Below are 15,238 nucleotides of genomic sequence, written 5' to 3'. Positions count from 1 at the left end.
CCTTTTAGTTTTAACAGATAGTTTTTAAATATGTTTAGTAGCTATAACCAAACTCGAACTCAAATTCCCATTCCATTCGCTACCATCCGCCCTATAAGCTAAGCAGGTCAAACTGACTCGACGGCCCGAAATTCTCGTCAATTTATGCTAACGCACCGCAGAAACCAGATTTCGCGTAATCTTGCACACTCTCTCTCGTTTGACTTTTCACACGAGTCGTTCCACCGTGCGGCCCCGTATGCCTAGATTTTCCCGCCCGTTTGCTGCTCCAAAACCTTAATACACCTGTTTTGCCCGCAATCGTACCAACCAACTGCACCAAACTGATGCGAAACGGTTAATCGCTCACACCTGCAAACGAGCGTCGAACGGGGTGGTGGGAAAACGATGGCCGAACCGTATCGTGTTTGCTCTCACCGCCAAAAGGGCTACGACGCGTACGCATCGATCGGTTACGACCCCAGGCTAGAACCCGCGAATATGACTTCAGTGCGGCGCAGCGCAAACCTGCCAAAGATTAAGATCAATCGGCATTAATAATCCCCCAATCATGCCAAAACGGATTTCCACCCACCGTTAATGGGGGCGATAATTTATTTTCCTCGCACCATCGGCTTTACCACCGGCGGGGCGCCTGGCTAGCCAAACTATCGCCTGGCCCTTTACACCGCACCGATACGCTCCAAATCTGATGAGGTTTTTTTTCTGGGATTATTTGTCTGTGTGTCGTTTCATGCTACTTTCATGAAAATCTTCGATGGCAAATCCAATCTCGAGTAGCAGAGAAAATGGTGCAACTGGGTGTATCATGCTCTCGTGATTAGTCAACGTATTTTTATGCACGAGATCGAGTTTAATTGAAATATTTGTATGTAATTAAAACGTTGGCGAAAAACAAGTCGAATTAGCATACTTTACGCAGTTTAAATTTTTATTATACAATCGTTTATTTGGTTCGTTTACTCATTAAGAATGAATGGCAGTGATGTTCCTAAAGTAAGTCGAATGTTTACAAATGGTTATAATAGACTATTATTTACTTACATTTTGTGAGTCATTTACTGCCAGGATGAAGTATTAACACATTATTTCAAACGTCAATTAGTAGTTCTTCAAAAATATTTTGGTTCAAATAAATGGTACTAATCCGTAGCTTAAGGAGTATTCAGCCATTTAATTAGCACCGTACTTTGGAAACGACTCACGACTAATGTTAAATGAACATTAACTATCATAATATTCCAAATTTGTGCAAATCTTAAATTCCTGCGAAACTTCACTTTTTCTTAAAACGTGTTTTGCTTCCCGCAAATAGGATTATAGAAAAAGCTCCCTTCAAAATTTCGTTCTAAAAGTATATCATTTGGTTACAAACGTTCTGAAAGGTCACTTTGAAATTTTGTTTTTATTTAAAATGTTTCGTGTGCTGATTTAAATAAAACAAAAAAATAATTACAAGATAAAACATAGGCATGTTATTTTACCAGCAAACATTGCACCATGCAAATTTGGTTCTTTTGTATATTAATATTGCCTTTAAAAAACATTCCAAATTTGTGCTAAAATCTAACTCCACCCTTCACTAATTTAGCAAGCCTGTTGGGCGATAGCTTTCGACTGCGGTTTTTGAATAGGCAGGAACAGTTTGAACTCTGCCGGCAGCTCGTCCTCGGAGTAGAGTCGATCGGAGAAGTATACGCGCCGTATTCGACAGTTGGCATGGATTTGTACGCGCAACGTTTCCACGTAGTTGGTACCGTACGCACGCCGCGTGAAGTCGGACAGATTGAACTGGATCTGATTCCAGCCCTCGTCAAGCCTCATCGGCATGGTACAGATGAAGGGTTTAACGCGGGTCGTCGACTGGTAGTTGCTGGCCCGAAACCGACGACGGACATTTTTATCGTCCAACACCTGTTCACACATCAGAAGGAATAAATAGCACAACAACTGTTTTAAAAACTAGGTTTCGGTTCGCTGTAGCAAAGCGGTTACATTCTATTCAATGCCACACCGAAATAGAACAGATTTCAATTGAAAAGCTTAGCGAAAACAAAATCAATTAAAGCAGTGAAAGTATACTAGGAAAGATGATGAATGACTTGAGGGATAGAAACCCCAATTTCCCTCCTCTGGAATGCCCTACTGATAGCTGCCAATGTGCTGAAACAGACAGAAAGAGGGCAGTGTTACTCTTGAACCTAACTATTCGTTAAACTTGCCTAGCTAAACTTGCTAAACATCGATATTTGAATGTCTGCAACATATTTTACGTTATGCATCAATCTTTATAATCTAACCGTTAGGTTAAAAAGACATTAGTTGCATATACACTAAAACCTTTGAATGCAGAAAATATGTTATGAATAACAGCTTTATCTATACTGAACACGGACAATCTCACTCCTGCAGTCAACTGATTAGTTTGTTTTGGCAACGGTCGCGACACTTTCGGCCGTTGCTTGAAGGATTCCAACGACACTGCCCGTTGTTATGTTAATATCATTGAACTTTCACATGTCTGCAGGATGGGAGGTTGGGCTTAGGATGGGCCTATCCCTTTCCTTGGCAAATGTCGCCAAAAAGGAATCCTTTGAGTGTGAGACGCCTATTGAGCTATTGTACTACCTTTACCGGTACATGAAGCTACATTCACTCACCTGCACCTCGAAGGTAAAGTATTTCTTAAGATTTTTAATAATCATCACCAGGAAGGGCAGTTTGATGCCAAGCGTCTTTTTTGGATCTGCCGGACACGTTATGTACGTGGTGCTAACGTTCGTTCCAATGATTTCCAGCACCAACGATTGAATGTCCTGATCGGTGATGCGCTTGATGTGTCCATTGCGAACCTTTTTGTCCCAAATTTGGAGCGGTTTGCTTCCGATACTGTAAAGTATCGATAGAAAACCAGACTGAAACGTGTTTTTAAACATCTTTCAGTCGATCGGCACCAAAAGTACACGAAAATTTGGCTAACAGCGGCTGCACTACTGAAAACGGCGGGCACTTGTTTTGATTGGAGTGAGTTTTTTTTTTGTACCGCACGGGAGTTTGTTTACGATAGATGGAGTACGTTCGCGAAGCTGTCAAATGCGAACGAGCTCCGAATGTTGAGGCGAAAAGACGAGCGAAAATAAAGGCGATGGGAATTAACATTTTCCGTAGTTGGCATGAAAATGAAAATGTTCATTTTAGTTTAATTGTTCTTGTTGTTATGAAGACTTTTTATACAGTGGATATAAAAATTGTATTACTACGAAAAAAAATTCTAAACATTCCATTAACTTACAGTTTTATGGCATTTTTATTTCAAAATCGTTGTCCAAAAATCGAAGTTACGGTATTAGGAACAGGTTAGTATAAACGAATAACTGTGAGTACATCTTATGAAACAAAATTTATATTCTAAAAATATTCTTATCCTATTGGACACTACCATACTTTATTATTTGTCATTAACTGATCACCGTTAACACTTCACAACCTTCGTTAGTTATGAGAACAGTATGTTCAAATTGAGCACTACGAGCATTATCAATGGACACAGCTGTCCATGCATCCTCAAGTACTTCAGCCTCGCACGTTCCTAATGTAAGCACCGGTTCAATGGTAAAGGTCATGCCAGGAATCATTACACCCGGGTAATCGTTATCTGAAATACCAAACACTTAACGTTAGCATCAGAAAAATGACAAATTTATCTACCATCTTACCGAAATGAAGAATATTTGGTGGTCCGTGGAAGTAACTGCCTATGCCATGGCCAGCAAACGCTGGCATTACTGTTAGTTTCTTGCGCTTGGCAAATTTTTCTATCGATTTTCCTATCACGCAGAGCGGTTGACCGGGACCGCAACAAAGAATTGCTTCGGCTAAGCATCGTTCAGTGCTTTCCACTAGATACCTTCCCCGATCATCCACATCGCCTATCAGTACGGTCTTCGAACAGTCTCCATGGTATCCATTGAAAAATACCGTGATGTCTATGTTGATAATATCCCCATCGTGCAATTTTCGGTCATCCGGTATCCCGTGGCACGCTACATTGTTTACGGACGTGCATACAGATTTGGGAAAACCCAAATAGCGCAAAGGGGAAGGATATGCGTTCGCCTTGATCGTTTCTTCGTGCACGAACCCATCGATATCATCAGTAGAAACTCCAACCTGAAAATGAACGAGACATTATTATTGGTATCGCATGATAACACCATGCAAAGATGCAAACCTTTGCAAATGAACAAGCATTATTCAAAACAGTTGCCGCAAGCTTACAGCTTTGTCTCATTCCCATAATCTGCTCGCTAGACTTTATTTCCGGCTCTCCCTCGCCAGAACTCTGAGAATTCCGGACGAAATAGTATGCAGGTTTGGCAATGTGTTCGGGAACCAGTCTTTCCGGGGCAACATTGCCCAGTTCGGTGATAAGATTGCACGTTCCAAGGGCGTATCTGTGGCGAAAGAAAATATGGTGCTATTACGTACAGTCACTTGAAACCTCTGCGGACAGTGTTTACATTTTTCGCTTTCCGAAGAATGATCTGTGCCCAGATTTGCGCCAACTTTGCCAACCTTGTTTTAATATGTTTGTTTTAAGCAACATTATGGATGAAGTTGCCCTTTAATTAACTTTAAAATTTAATTCATAACACACTTTCCACTTCAAAACAATCCGGCCGTTCACGCAAAATGACGTACATTTATTGTTTTGCATTGTACAGGGGTCTTCGAGGTTGTTTTTCATGTTGTGGGAAATATCATGGCTATAAATGGTTTTATCTTTCGTGTTTGCGTATTGATGATGTTATTAAACGTATTTTTTCTTACGTGATTCTTTGGAAACAGTTCTGAAAAACTTGAACTGAATTATATTAAAATTAAATACAATGAGAACATTCCGAATCGTCAGACCACCCCTGTGTATATAATTTGTGAAACGTCAAGCACAGCTGATTCTGTATATATATTCCCCTGTGTTCCCTTGATTGTCAAAACTGCATCATCGCTCACTATGCGTACGCATAGGACATAAAGCGATCGTGTACAGTGCATATCATAACTATAGGAAAATTGGTGAGAATTACTACACTACCTGACGGTAACCTGACGAGTATAAGTCGTTGAAAATTGGTCAACTTGTAGTGGTTGTCGTGGTTGAAGCGGCTAATTAGCTGTTATTGTAAAATTGTGCGGCTAAAATTCTTCTGAACATTTTCCTCACATTCATGGCTAAGACGCCTGAGAAACGTACATAAGTATCGACAGTATACATAAGTAAGTATACATAAGTATCGAGACGTGGATTCCGTATATATCTAGCTTCGATCGTCGCGACGGGTGTTTTGAGTGGAAGAGTTTCATCAGACTATAGAATGTCGGCAGCGAACACCCAAACAGGCATCTCAATATTAATCTTCTTGTCGTAATTGATTCTTGACCCAAGATTAGTGATGTTTTTTTGTACAATTTCAAAGGAGCGATTAACTATCTATATATTTATCATACCTTTGTAAATTTCAATTTATTCGCAGAGTCGTAGCGTTGCCTTCCTCGAGGTGTAGATGACCCTCTCTAACGCTAGATTGAATCATAGAAAAACTATTCAATTGGTGAAGGCGCAGATGATTGGTGGTAGCGAGCTCTTAAAGTTTCTTATCCGCAATCACCTGCTATGTTATGTTGATCATTGTCATTCTAACAAGTCTAGTTTTGATTAGATACCTTGGCAAAGCTCTCATTTGAGGCGCTGATATCATTGAGAAAACGGCAGGAGTGGAGATGCCGTTTCATCAACTTCGCCAGGATCAACTCCCACATGATTAATATATGGATAGGTTGAACATAGAACAAATCGAAACAACACAAAACAATTTCAATTTCTTTCATTAAAATTTCTTTGTTTTAACATTTGTTCAAATGTTCTACCAAAACTAGTTTACCACCATTATTCGCCTTCGAACGGGCACTAGGCGCGGGTGTAAATGAAATACTTGAACGTTACGCATCATGATCATGGCTAGACAAAGAGCACGATGAATGCTGAAACCCAGTTCACTGCCGTCCACAAGATCCTAAACTCTTCACTTTATTATTATGTTTTACTTACTGCAGTTCTTTTATTACGGTTGATTATTACAATTATATTATTACTGTCCTCCACACATTATAGCTTTTGATCGATAGCGGTTTCATGGTGCGCTGTAGCGCATCATAATCCGTGCATCGTTTTTGCCGAGTTTTAAGCTAAAGTTTTACGAGCGAACCAGCGGTAACGGTTGCCATCGCTCGGTACCGGGTAAGCAGAAGCTTTGAGGCACATCGAAGATGGCACATATGGTGGTAGAAATGGGCTACGGGTTCTTACCGCGCACCGTCTTTGGTTCGGTCACGACGATCATTCTGGGCAGCGCGAATGGGTTGGGCCTAGTTTAACCTAACATCCACGAGCATCCGGCTGGACTGTGCGCTCCGTGGACTAATTATAAGCCATGGTTGGTCAACATTTCTGCACTTTGCTCATCAACGCGTTATTGCATTTTTAATGAGCCAATGTGCTGCAACCAAGCTACGTTGGCGGACGTGGGAGGCACGTGAGAAGCGCGTGGGGATGGTCTTCTGCTGTAGGATCGTGACGGCCCGGTGGAGGTGGATCAATTGTGGCAGCAGCGCCCGCGCAGGATACGCAGGGACTAGCGTTGCGCAGGTCAACAAGACTATTATAGTACCATCGGTGGTGGTGGCGAGCTGGAAAGTGTTTTGATTGACCGGGCTTGGTACATTGCGGAGGGTTAACAGGGCCCCCTGCTTGCTCATTGCACACACACTTTATTGAACAACCAGACAGTCAAATAATTTACTTAACATTTCTATTGCAAACCCGTGAAAGTCCATTAAAACGTGCTGCGCGTGTGAGCATTTAACATATCATCTAAACGCTTTTAAATATAGTTGCGGCTTCGGACAAGCTTGTATGCTGGCTACGACTTTACACTTTTTATGGCATTGCCAGCGTTTTTCTCCGCCTAGTATCGACGTCAAGCTAACAACTACTGATGTTTGCCAAGTGGTTACTCGCAATGGTTGTGTCTGATTCGATCGTTGTAAATGTAACGTGGTGGGAACGATGACGGCAACCAGCTGGTTACCAGAACCGTTAGCTGACGGATTTTATTGTCCTCCGTATGTGTGTGTGTGTGTTTGTCGTGTCAGCAAAAAGTTGGAAATTAGCAACGGACGGATGCGACCACCGTTTAATGCACCTTAGTCGTTCAGGCAATCCAGCTGATGACCGGGCGATGAGAATAGCTACTACTCCCGATGCACAAAGTGTACCGTGCCAGATTCAGAGTACAATGATAGTGTGTGATCGGGTACATTTTTTTACGACGCAGACTTTGAACTAGTTTTAAATACGGAACAGACATAGCCCACAACAACTGGTTTTGGTAAGAGGGAGCTCGCGCTACGCAACAGCTGAAGTAGTTTAGTGCCATGGATGGAAAATCTTGCCGCCATAGTGATGTGATAGTGAACTTAATGTGTAATTCACCTCAAATTCTTTCTAATTTATGATAGTATGGCCATTGTTTGCTATAAAGTAGATGATCTTTTCCAGTACCAGCATCACGATGGAACCAACAAACCCACCTGTAAAGGAAGAGTCAATGAATAAGTTGTACTACAGCTTCAGAAGCTGTCACTTTACCGGTCAGTACCATGAAAGGTGTAGCTACACCCCTCAACACAACCGGATGTACCAAAGATCCTTCTTGACAGGTTGGCATATCGTTATTGTACGTTTGCAAAAGACGTCTAATTATTCCCAGCTCTGTTGCTCTAGTTAGTCTGATAATGTAAGATAACAAACATTAAAATAGTCCAAATTTATGAAACACATATTCTCACGTTAATTTGAACTGTTCTGTGTACATGCTCTTCTTCGGCAACACGAAGCTCATCAATCGTAGCTCACTGTACAGCCCTTCCATCTTATCGATCAGGTGCGTTGTCCATGATTTTGCCCAAGGATTTTCAGAATTAAATTGTAAAGTAAACCAAGAATCAGACCCATACTTACCGTGCGTAGTTCGCAGATTTCTTTTGCATCAAAATGGTCAGCTATCTCACGGAAAACTTCATTGAGCTCGCAATGGAAAGCAAATTCACTCTGTTTCAGAAGCCGAACTGCGGTTGGAAGATCTTCGTATGTCCGAACGAAAGGCGCACCATCCGTAGTATGCAATTGATTAAAGTGCTGATAAAGCATTGTTTTTGTTATTAATTGCAATTTAATTCAATATAGCAAAAACGTACCATAGCAAGTGCCCGATTGTATGAATCATTATTGAACACTACTGAGAGCGGAGCTTTGATTAGTTGATCGATTGTTTTCGGACCCTGATTGGAGCTACTGAGCAGCTCACCGACGATGGATGCCGAGTAATAGTTGTACAGAAGGAAATTCATCATCAACACTGCTATAAGCACTATTCGTACTGACAGCTTTGCCGATGTTTGCGTTGTCCCTTGCTGAGCAATCGCCCCGATCATATCGATCACGTAGTGATTCGGTGCGTAAGATGAAAGCTCCTTATGGAAAATGGTCATACCATGCAACACTACGAGTACTAGAGCAAATATTGAAGCAGCACTGTACCATGTGGTTTTGGTAAAGGGTGAAAAGTAATTAGACTCCAGCGTCGCTCCATTAAGCTCGGGTGTAAGACGAAATACAAAACCCAACCTAGAGTGATAGAGATGCGGTATAGTTGGTTTTGAATTTTAAATCAATTGAAATCACTCACCTATAAATCCAGGCTTGAAGCAGTATTTGAACACTTGGAGGTTGCTGTTGTAAACTTTGAAATACTCCCGAACCGATGACGTCAAAGTTTGGGAGGATCTTCATGAGTTCCTCATTCGATTGCTCATATTGTACCCTGAAAAAGGAATTGCTTGTCACATCATTGTAATATTAATCAAGCACAGGACGTTTACACGAACTCTCAATACTCACGAAAAGTTATGCACCTGTTGCAAATAATTCAATACTGCAAAATGAAACTTTTCATGACCAAGCATTCCGTGCGTGGGATTTTCGTCCATTTTTGTTGTTACTAAATGGCTAACCGGTGTAGAATGCTGCGGTGTAGACTTCATAAATACAGACTGTTTGCTGGTCAGCATGATATACCACCTACCAATAGTAAACCACGAAGCTGAAGTTGGTGAAAATTCGTCCTCGGCTTAACTTTGCTAAATCCAGCAATGATGTGTATTCCTGTATCCTGTCTCCAATGTCCAAGGGTAGTCGTGTGGAACGATTCGCAAGGTTTGTTGCTACTTCCATACAAACCTATAAGATGGTACAGTGAATTGTTTGTAGCTTTCTGGATCCACAGCACATCAGAATCAAGTCGCAGACAAAGCATATTTTTCCCGCCTCGACTAAGATTTTGTAACTTAAATTCGTTTGCGAGAAAAATCCATGCACGAGATCCATCAAAAAGTTCCTCGGGTAATCCCTATATTGGAAGATAATGCTTTACTACGTTGCTTTAGTCTACTCTTTTGTTACTAACGTTGTTATCATAGTTTTGAAATAAAGCACAACTATCAACATCAACAATTATTGTGGACGATTCTGTTGATGTCGACAAAGCAGATGATACCGTAGCAAAGGTTTCATTCAACGTATGTTTTATGGAATGAACGTATATTCCGGTGTTGAGTAACTCCTTCGTTAGCACAGAAACTTCTGAAAAAAAAGCACATGGTTATTTTAAAATTAATTTCTGCGCCATTATAACATACCTTCGTTGCAACTCATTATAAACACACGTTTAGCATGGCGATATAACAAAACGTCCTTCAACACTTGCTCGTCTAAACTGAAGGCTCGACTCGGATGGAGACAAAATACTAAGACTAGCAGAAATATTAACATATTCCCGACAAATAGTTACAATTCCGTATAGTTAGACGAACGTACAGGAAATGAAAATGATTTCAAAATCTCATTCGCTTAAAACAAACAACTTGGACATCATTATACTCAATAATTAATGTGCAATCAGTGTTTCAACCTATCAATCATAATTAGAAGTTGACGTGGAGCAATTTGAATCGGCCCTCCTTCAAACTCGTTGCCAGTGCGCCTGTGCTGTGCTTGGGCCATAATATTTAACTACTAAATCTTATCTAAAGCAAACACTAAAGATAAAATGTGTTAGTATTCCTGCTGTAACGGGTTCCCGAGTCCGATTGTGCGCCGCCGAATGCTTTCTCGTTTTTCCGCCAAATAAATTAACCCCGACAGTGTGATGCCGACTGCAACAAAAAGCGGGAGAAAACAAAATAAACGAAGTATAAAGAAACGGGTCACAAATCCAAACCATTAGCATCGTGGCCGTGGTGCCTTCGCGTCCGTTTGACAGCTATGCACAAACGGCGTCTTTTGGCGTTTTTTTTTTACAACCTCCCAATATAATGAACGCTAGCAAAACCTCCGCCAGTTCCACCGAGTAAACCGTTGCACTTCCTTGGCAGATTGGCATTGCTATTTTGTGGATCCTATAAATCCGCTTTACGATGCCCGTTTCCTGTGCTCGCATTAGGCTTTGGAAGGTTTTGTTTGGCAGTCAGTAAAAGGTAAAACAAAGGAACCAGCAGTGACACTGTTAGCTTACGTGATCTTGAACAGCTCACTGTACATGCTGTGCTTTGGCAGCACGAATCCCATCACACGTATATCATACTTGTACAATCCTTCCACCTACAACGAAGAAGACAGTCTGGTTGAGAGCGCTTATCAATCGGAATCGGAACTGCGTTGTTGATAAATGGCCGGTACCGTTCGCAGCTCGCATATTTCATTGGCGGTGAACTGATTGGCGATCGTTGGATAAACTTCTGTCAGTTCACAGTGCAGCACGTGTCCGCCGCGTCGGAGATAGGGTACCGCATGTTCCACATCCGTAAACAGCGGCAAATCGTCCGGTAATCGTGGCGGTAAAGCTTTCCGCTCATGCATGCGTGTACTGTACGGCAATGTTTGTTCCTGGGAGAGAAGTCGAGAATAAAAACGAACGAATCATTAGCCCTTACAGTCGAACGCGTCGTGGGTAGCGTCGAATCCACGCGCATAATCTTTTGTGTATGATCTTGCGCACTACTATGATCACCCTGAGCAGTATACGATGATAGCCCGTATCTGTCAGGGACAGTTTGAGCGAGCTGTCGATCACTTGCGGGATGCTTTCCGGGCCAATCATCTTTGAACTCAGCAGCCCACTGACCACCGTGGAGGTGTAGTAGTTGTACAGCACCAAATTAGCGACCAGCAGCACTATGACGGCGACTCGCGACGGCACCAAGCGCGATACGTCCGGCACACCTTGCTGGGCGACGCACGACATCACGTCCAGCACGTAAGCCATCGTGGCCCGAGTACGCTCGCGGTGGTGGTCAAGGCAACGTTCGGATAGCTGGGCCAGATACTTGAGCACCACCACCGACAGTGCCAGCGATAGCAGAAAGGTAACCCAAACAGATGGCGAAAATGGAGCAACGAAACCGTTTCCTTCCGATTTGCTCCCGATGTCCGGTGTGATTTTGTAGATGAAACCAGTTCTGCAAGAGACAGTGCGGTTCGATTGAGTTAGCGATTGTGGTTGCGGTTCTGGCGGTTGGCACGTTGGACGCCCTACTCAAACGCCCAGCTGTAGTGGATCGTGTCTAGTTCCGGCTGACGGCTCAATCGCATGATGATACCCGTGGCGGCGACGTCTGTTTCGTGACGCTGCACTACTCCCAGCAGCCCTAGTCGGTAGCCCGACCGTAGTCGACCTGCCCAACCACGTGTTGGACGATATTTTATGCTACGGTAGGCAACGCAATCATGTTATTTTATGTCCTGTTCTGTTTAATAGTTAAGCACTCGCTTCCGCACGTAACTTACGTAAAGTTGTGGAAATCTCTCAAGACAACCAGCAGCGCGTAATGATACTTGACGAAAGCCACTACACCCTTGGTAAGGCCGGGTTCGCTCAGCAAACGATCGACCTGCTCAGATGTGACATTTGCTTGATCGATCTAGCGGAAAATAGTGCAACTATTGAACACACTGGACCATTCGACATCCCAGTACCATTGGATACAAACCACGGTAACTCCACGTAGTTGCAGGAAGTTAAAATTTTGCCGAATCCGGTACGCGCTATAGTTTGCCGTCACCTGTATGCCACTTACATTGCTCCACCTGCCCAGCAACGTTTGGTAGATATCTTTGCAAAGATGGCGCCCTTTCGAATAGATATCGAACACATTAAACACCCCTTGATCGACCGTTTCAACAGCCGTAATCAGATCCGAGTTCATTTGAATTCCAGCCGTGTTCCAGAGCGTCCGTTGCAGCACCGTTCCGGTTGTATTTCGTGATAGCAACATCCAGCTGATGGTGTTGTTCATGTAGCGATGCCTGGAGACCTACAAAGATAAAGCATCATCGGCCAGGGTGAGAAGATTGCCTGCCGATAGGATCCGCGCCATAACCTCCGCGAGAAGTTTCGGTGCTCCCGGGCATGCGAAATCAAGCACGGCACACAGCTTTGCGAACAGACGAGGTGTGAATATCGTCGTTACATTGTGCTGCCGGTTGTCTGAAGTTAGGTCGATGTAGCGAATCGATATGCTTCTTGCATTGGCGGCCCTTGCAACGTACGCCCGATCCAGTGCCGTCCCATCGTTGGGGAAACAGTCGAAAATGATGGCATGTTTGCAGTGTTTTAGTGTTAGGAAATCTGCTACGAAACGGTCTCTATTGGTTGGGTTCGCAGCTACCACAAATATGTTCAAACAAGTTGCTACTATTAACGCGATTGGACACATTGTTACTTGATGTCACTGGGCCGACAACTGAGAATGGTCCCCTGTTGTTGCTTACATGTCCTACAATATGTCAGCAAATGGGGCTCTATTTAGGAATGATTGATGATTGACAGCTTAAACATACACGATAATTTATTGAACCGAACTGGAGAATATTAAACTCCAATATGCTTAAGGATGGGGCTGTAATATTCTTCTGATGGTTCCAAACGTTTGATCATAAATATTGAACTGCATAATACCGAAATCTTCCTTTCATTCAGTCAGTCAGTCAGTCAGTCTTGAAACCAGTCTCTATACTATCTCGTCACATTCGTTCAGATGCAGCTGTGGATGGGATAATGATAGTACACGCGAATGATGGAATAGCCTTTCGAGCCGTTGTGAATGGCATACGGCAGCGAAAAGGAACAACAACGTCTCGTGACCTTCCGGTCCATGTGGGTAATCGATACCTAGTCCTGGTTAAGAACTTGTGATCTTCCTTCGCCACCAGTCCAAGATTTTTTGTCTTTTCTCTTGGTATGTCACTCGCTCTAAAATTGTACCGCTCGTAGGGTTAATCGTGGTGGTCCGGATCTGGAGCACCAAGCCACACTGATGCAGTTGGTCGGATGGTGTATATCTTCGCACGCGTACACAACGACATATGCCGTTCGAAATTTGCTACCATCAACCTTGACCATTTCCAGCACCCTCCTCCGCCCGTTTCGTCCGTTCCCGTTTAATCGGGCCCACCGTTCGAAACCACAAGCACATGTGCAGTTTGCACGCCAGCGGATGCACCTTGTGGTGAATATAATAAAATTATAATTTTTATTATACATCCTTTGTTTTCATTCAAACCTAGTCTTCATGTCATTGACGCCAGCTTTGCCTGCTTGGCTCGGGAGAAGGAGAAAAAGCGAGACGTTCGATCAATTTTACACCCCTAGTCACCTTGAGAAACCAGAAGCGGACGTACTGGAAACCCCAACGTCAACACCGGACACCGAGTGCTGTTAGCTGGTTTCATCGTTTGCCGGAGCGTGGATGAAGTTTTACGCAAAAACCTACATGCCACGCTCGCCTGTTGCGGGGCCACTTTTTTCCATGTGACATTATACATAATTATATGCAAAAGATTGACATGGCAGTCAATAGACCCAGGGACAGGGCGGGGAAAAGATAACCGCAGAAGAACATTGAGGTGCAACATTGCCGCGTATGTGGATCACTATTAAAAATGCAAATGTAATGTGATGTAAGAACTAGGTACGAACATTTATAAGCGAAAATTTGCATCACCGGGGCATGGTATTGTTTATAATTGGTTGTCTCATTTTATTAAAAAAGAAAACAATCAAACGAATGCTTCATAATGTTGTGGCAAATCATTAAGCGCTCACAAAGAGTTGCTTTCTTTCCGCTTTTTTTTTTGTGGTTGCCAGTAGTTTGAATCCCACCAGTTGGGGAAAAAAAATATGCTGGTGGTAAAAATCTTCTAAGTTAAATTACAGACCACCAAGACCAAGAACAATCCAGCCGGAGCCCTATATCAGCATCAAAACCTCGGCGGACATCAGGCTGGACCGTGTAGCGTAACGGTGGCCAAAGTGACGGCGAATTGTAGGGCACGGCCAGACGATTTAGTGTAAATGAGAAGCCGCAGACGCATTCTCAATACGGTTATGGGAGAGTGATTTTCCCAGTTCGCACGGGTGCACTGGGCCGCGGAAAATAACTGGCATTGTGTCTGGAAAAGGCATCGTTCCGGAAAGCGGTACCTTCTGCCTTCGGGTCTAATCTTTACACGCCGATGAAATTAAAGGAAACGGAGAGTGGAAAAAAAGGGTTTGATAGCCGAGCAGCAGCAGGAGCATTGCGAACCTACCATCACGGGCCGTCATCCATGCGGGTGGCACGACAGTTTCCTACGCCAACATTCCTTTACGAGCTATAATACCGTTCCATTTGCGCTAAAGTATTTGTGTCAAGTGTGTAGTGCCACCGGGGATGATCTTGGCTGATGGCGCATTCGTATCATTCTTTCCTGCACGTGCCATCATGCGGTGATTGGATTGAACGTCTAAAGAAACGGAATATTGTACCAAGCAAAAGGCATACATTCACATTTTTTGAGAAGGATATCTTCCTTTTCATTCCGAGACCGAACTTCTCATATCTTGACCGGCCACAACTTCAAATTGTTACACATTAAACAATAATACCGGATCATGCGGAGACGATGACGATCTTACAAAAGTTGGCATCATCGGCACACTGCGGGCAGGAGTTCTAGATCTGGTATGTTATATTTATTTCATTGGTAGTTTCATTGGTAGTTTCATTGAAGCTGTATATTTTT

General features: G+C 43.1%; 3 protein-coding genes across 3 annotated transcripts; all 3 read right to left on the bottom strand.

The window, feature by feature from the left end:
• Window positions 1-1,587: 1,587 nt before the first annotated feature.
• LOC128715954 (cilia- and flagella-associated protein 20) lies at window positions 1,588-2,936 on the bottom strand. The gene is made up of 2 exons (XM_053810877.1): window positions 2,661-2,936; window positions 1,588-1,914 (listed from the first exon to the last, which is right to left on the bottom strand). Exons 1-2 carry the CDS (start codon window positions 2,934-2,936, stop codon window positions 1,588-1,590), a joined length of 603 nt encoding a protein of 200 aa, XP_053666852.1.
• Window positions 2,937-3,458: 522 nt separating this feature from the next.
• Window positions 3,459-4,606, bottom strand: LOC128713825 (methionine aminopeptidase 1D, mitochondrial). The gene is made up of 4 exons (XM_053808694.1): window positions 4,521-4,606; window positions 4,232-4,454; window positions 3,717-4,170; window positions 3,459-3,655 (listed from the first exon to the last, which is right to left on the bottom strand). The coding sequence occupies exons 1-4, from the start codon at window positions 4,604-4,606 to the stop codon at window positions 3,459-3,461; spliced, it is 960 nt and encodes a 319-aa protein (XP_053664669.1).
• Window positions 4,607-7,564: 2,958 nt separating this feature from the next.
• Window positions 7,565-12,471, bottom strand: LOC128712406 (ionotropic receptor 75a-like). The gene is made up of 14 exons (XM_053807297.1): window positions 12,166-12,471; window positions 11,963-12,096; window positions 11,712-11,882; window positions 11,187-11,634; window positions 10,856-11,062; window positions 10,692-10,777; window positions 10,481-10,620; window positions 10,314-10,332; window positions 9,020-9,199; window positions 8,808-8,942; window positions 8,317-8,746; window positions 7,909-7,991; window positions 7,709-7,848; window positions 7,565-7,650 (listed from the first exon to the last, which is right to left on the bottom strand). The coding sequence occupies exons 1-14, from the start codon at window positions 12,469-12,471 to the stop codon at window positions 7,565-7,567; spliced, it is 2,565 nt and encodes an 854-aa protein (XP_053663272.1).
• Window positions 12,472-15,238: the final 2,767 nt, after the last annotated feature.

The sequence above is a fragment of the Anopheles marshallii genome, chromosome 3, assembly GCF_943734725.1.
Source record: "Anopheles marshallii chromosome 3, idAnoMarsDA_429_01, whole genome shotgun sequence".
In the NCBI taxonomy this organism is placed as follows: Eukaryota; Metazoa; Arthropoda; class Insecta; order Diptera; family Culicidae; genus Anopheles; species Anopheles marshallii.
The sequence above is the reverse complement of the archived record's forward strand: the minus strand, read 5'-3'. Positions and strand labels throughout refer to the sequence as shown.

Excerpts from the sequence above, each read along its gene's own strand:
- LOC128713825 (XM_053808694.1), bottom strand. The coding sequence starts at position 4,606 with ATGTTGCTTAAAACAAACATATTAAAACAAGGTTGGCAAAGTTGGCGC. Across the intron at positions 4,455-4,520 it reads TTCTTCGGAAAGCGAAAAAT|ATACGCCCTTGGAACGTGCA; the intron begins GTAAACACTGTC and ends CTTTCGCCACAG. Across the intron at positions 4,171-4,231 it reads ATGCTTGTTCATTTGCAAAG|GTTGGAGTTTCTACTGATGA; the intron begins GTTTGCATCTTT and ends GTTCATTTTCAG.
- LOC128715954 (XM_053810877.1), bottom strand. The coding sequence starts at position 2,936 with ATGTTTAAAAACACGTTTCAGTCTGGTTTTCTATCGATACTTTACAGT. Across the intron at positions 1,915-2,660 it reads ACTTTACCTTCGAGGTGCAG|GTGTTGGACGATAAAAATGT; the intron begins GTGAGTGAATGT and ends ATGTGTGAACAG.
- LOC128712406 (XM_053807297.1), bottom strand. The coding sequence starts at position 12,471 with ATGAACAACACCATCAGCTGGATGTTGCTATCACGAAATACAACCGGA. Across the intron at positions 11,883-11,962 it reads AGAGATTTCCACAACTTTAC|CATAAAATATCGTCCAACAC; the intron begins GTAAGTTACGTG and ends TGCCTACCGTAG. Across the intron at positions 11,635-11,711 it reads CACTACAGCTGGGCGTTTGA|AACTGGTTTCATCTACAAAA; the intron begins GTAGGGCGTCCA and ends TGTCTCTTGCAG.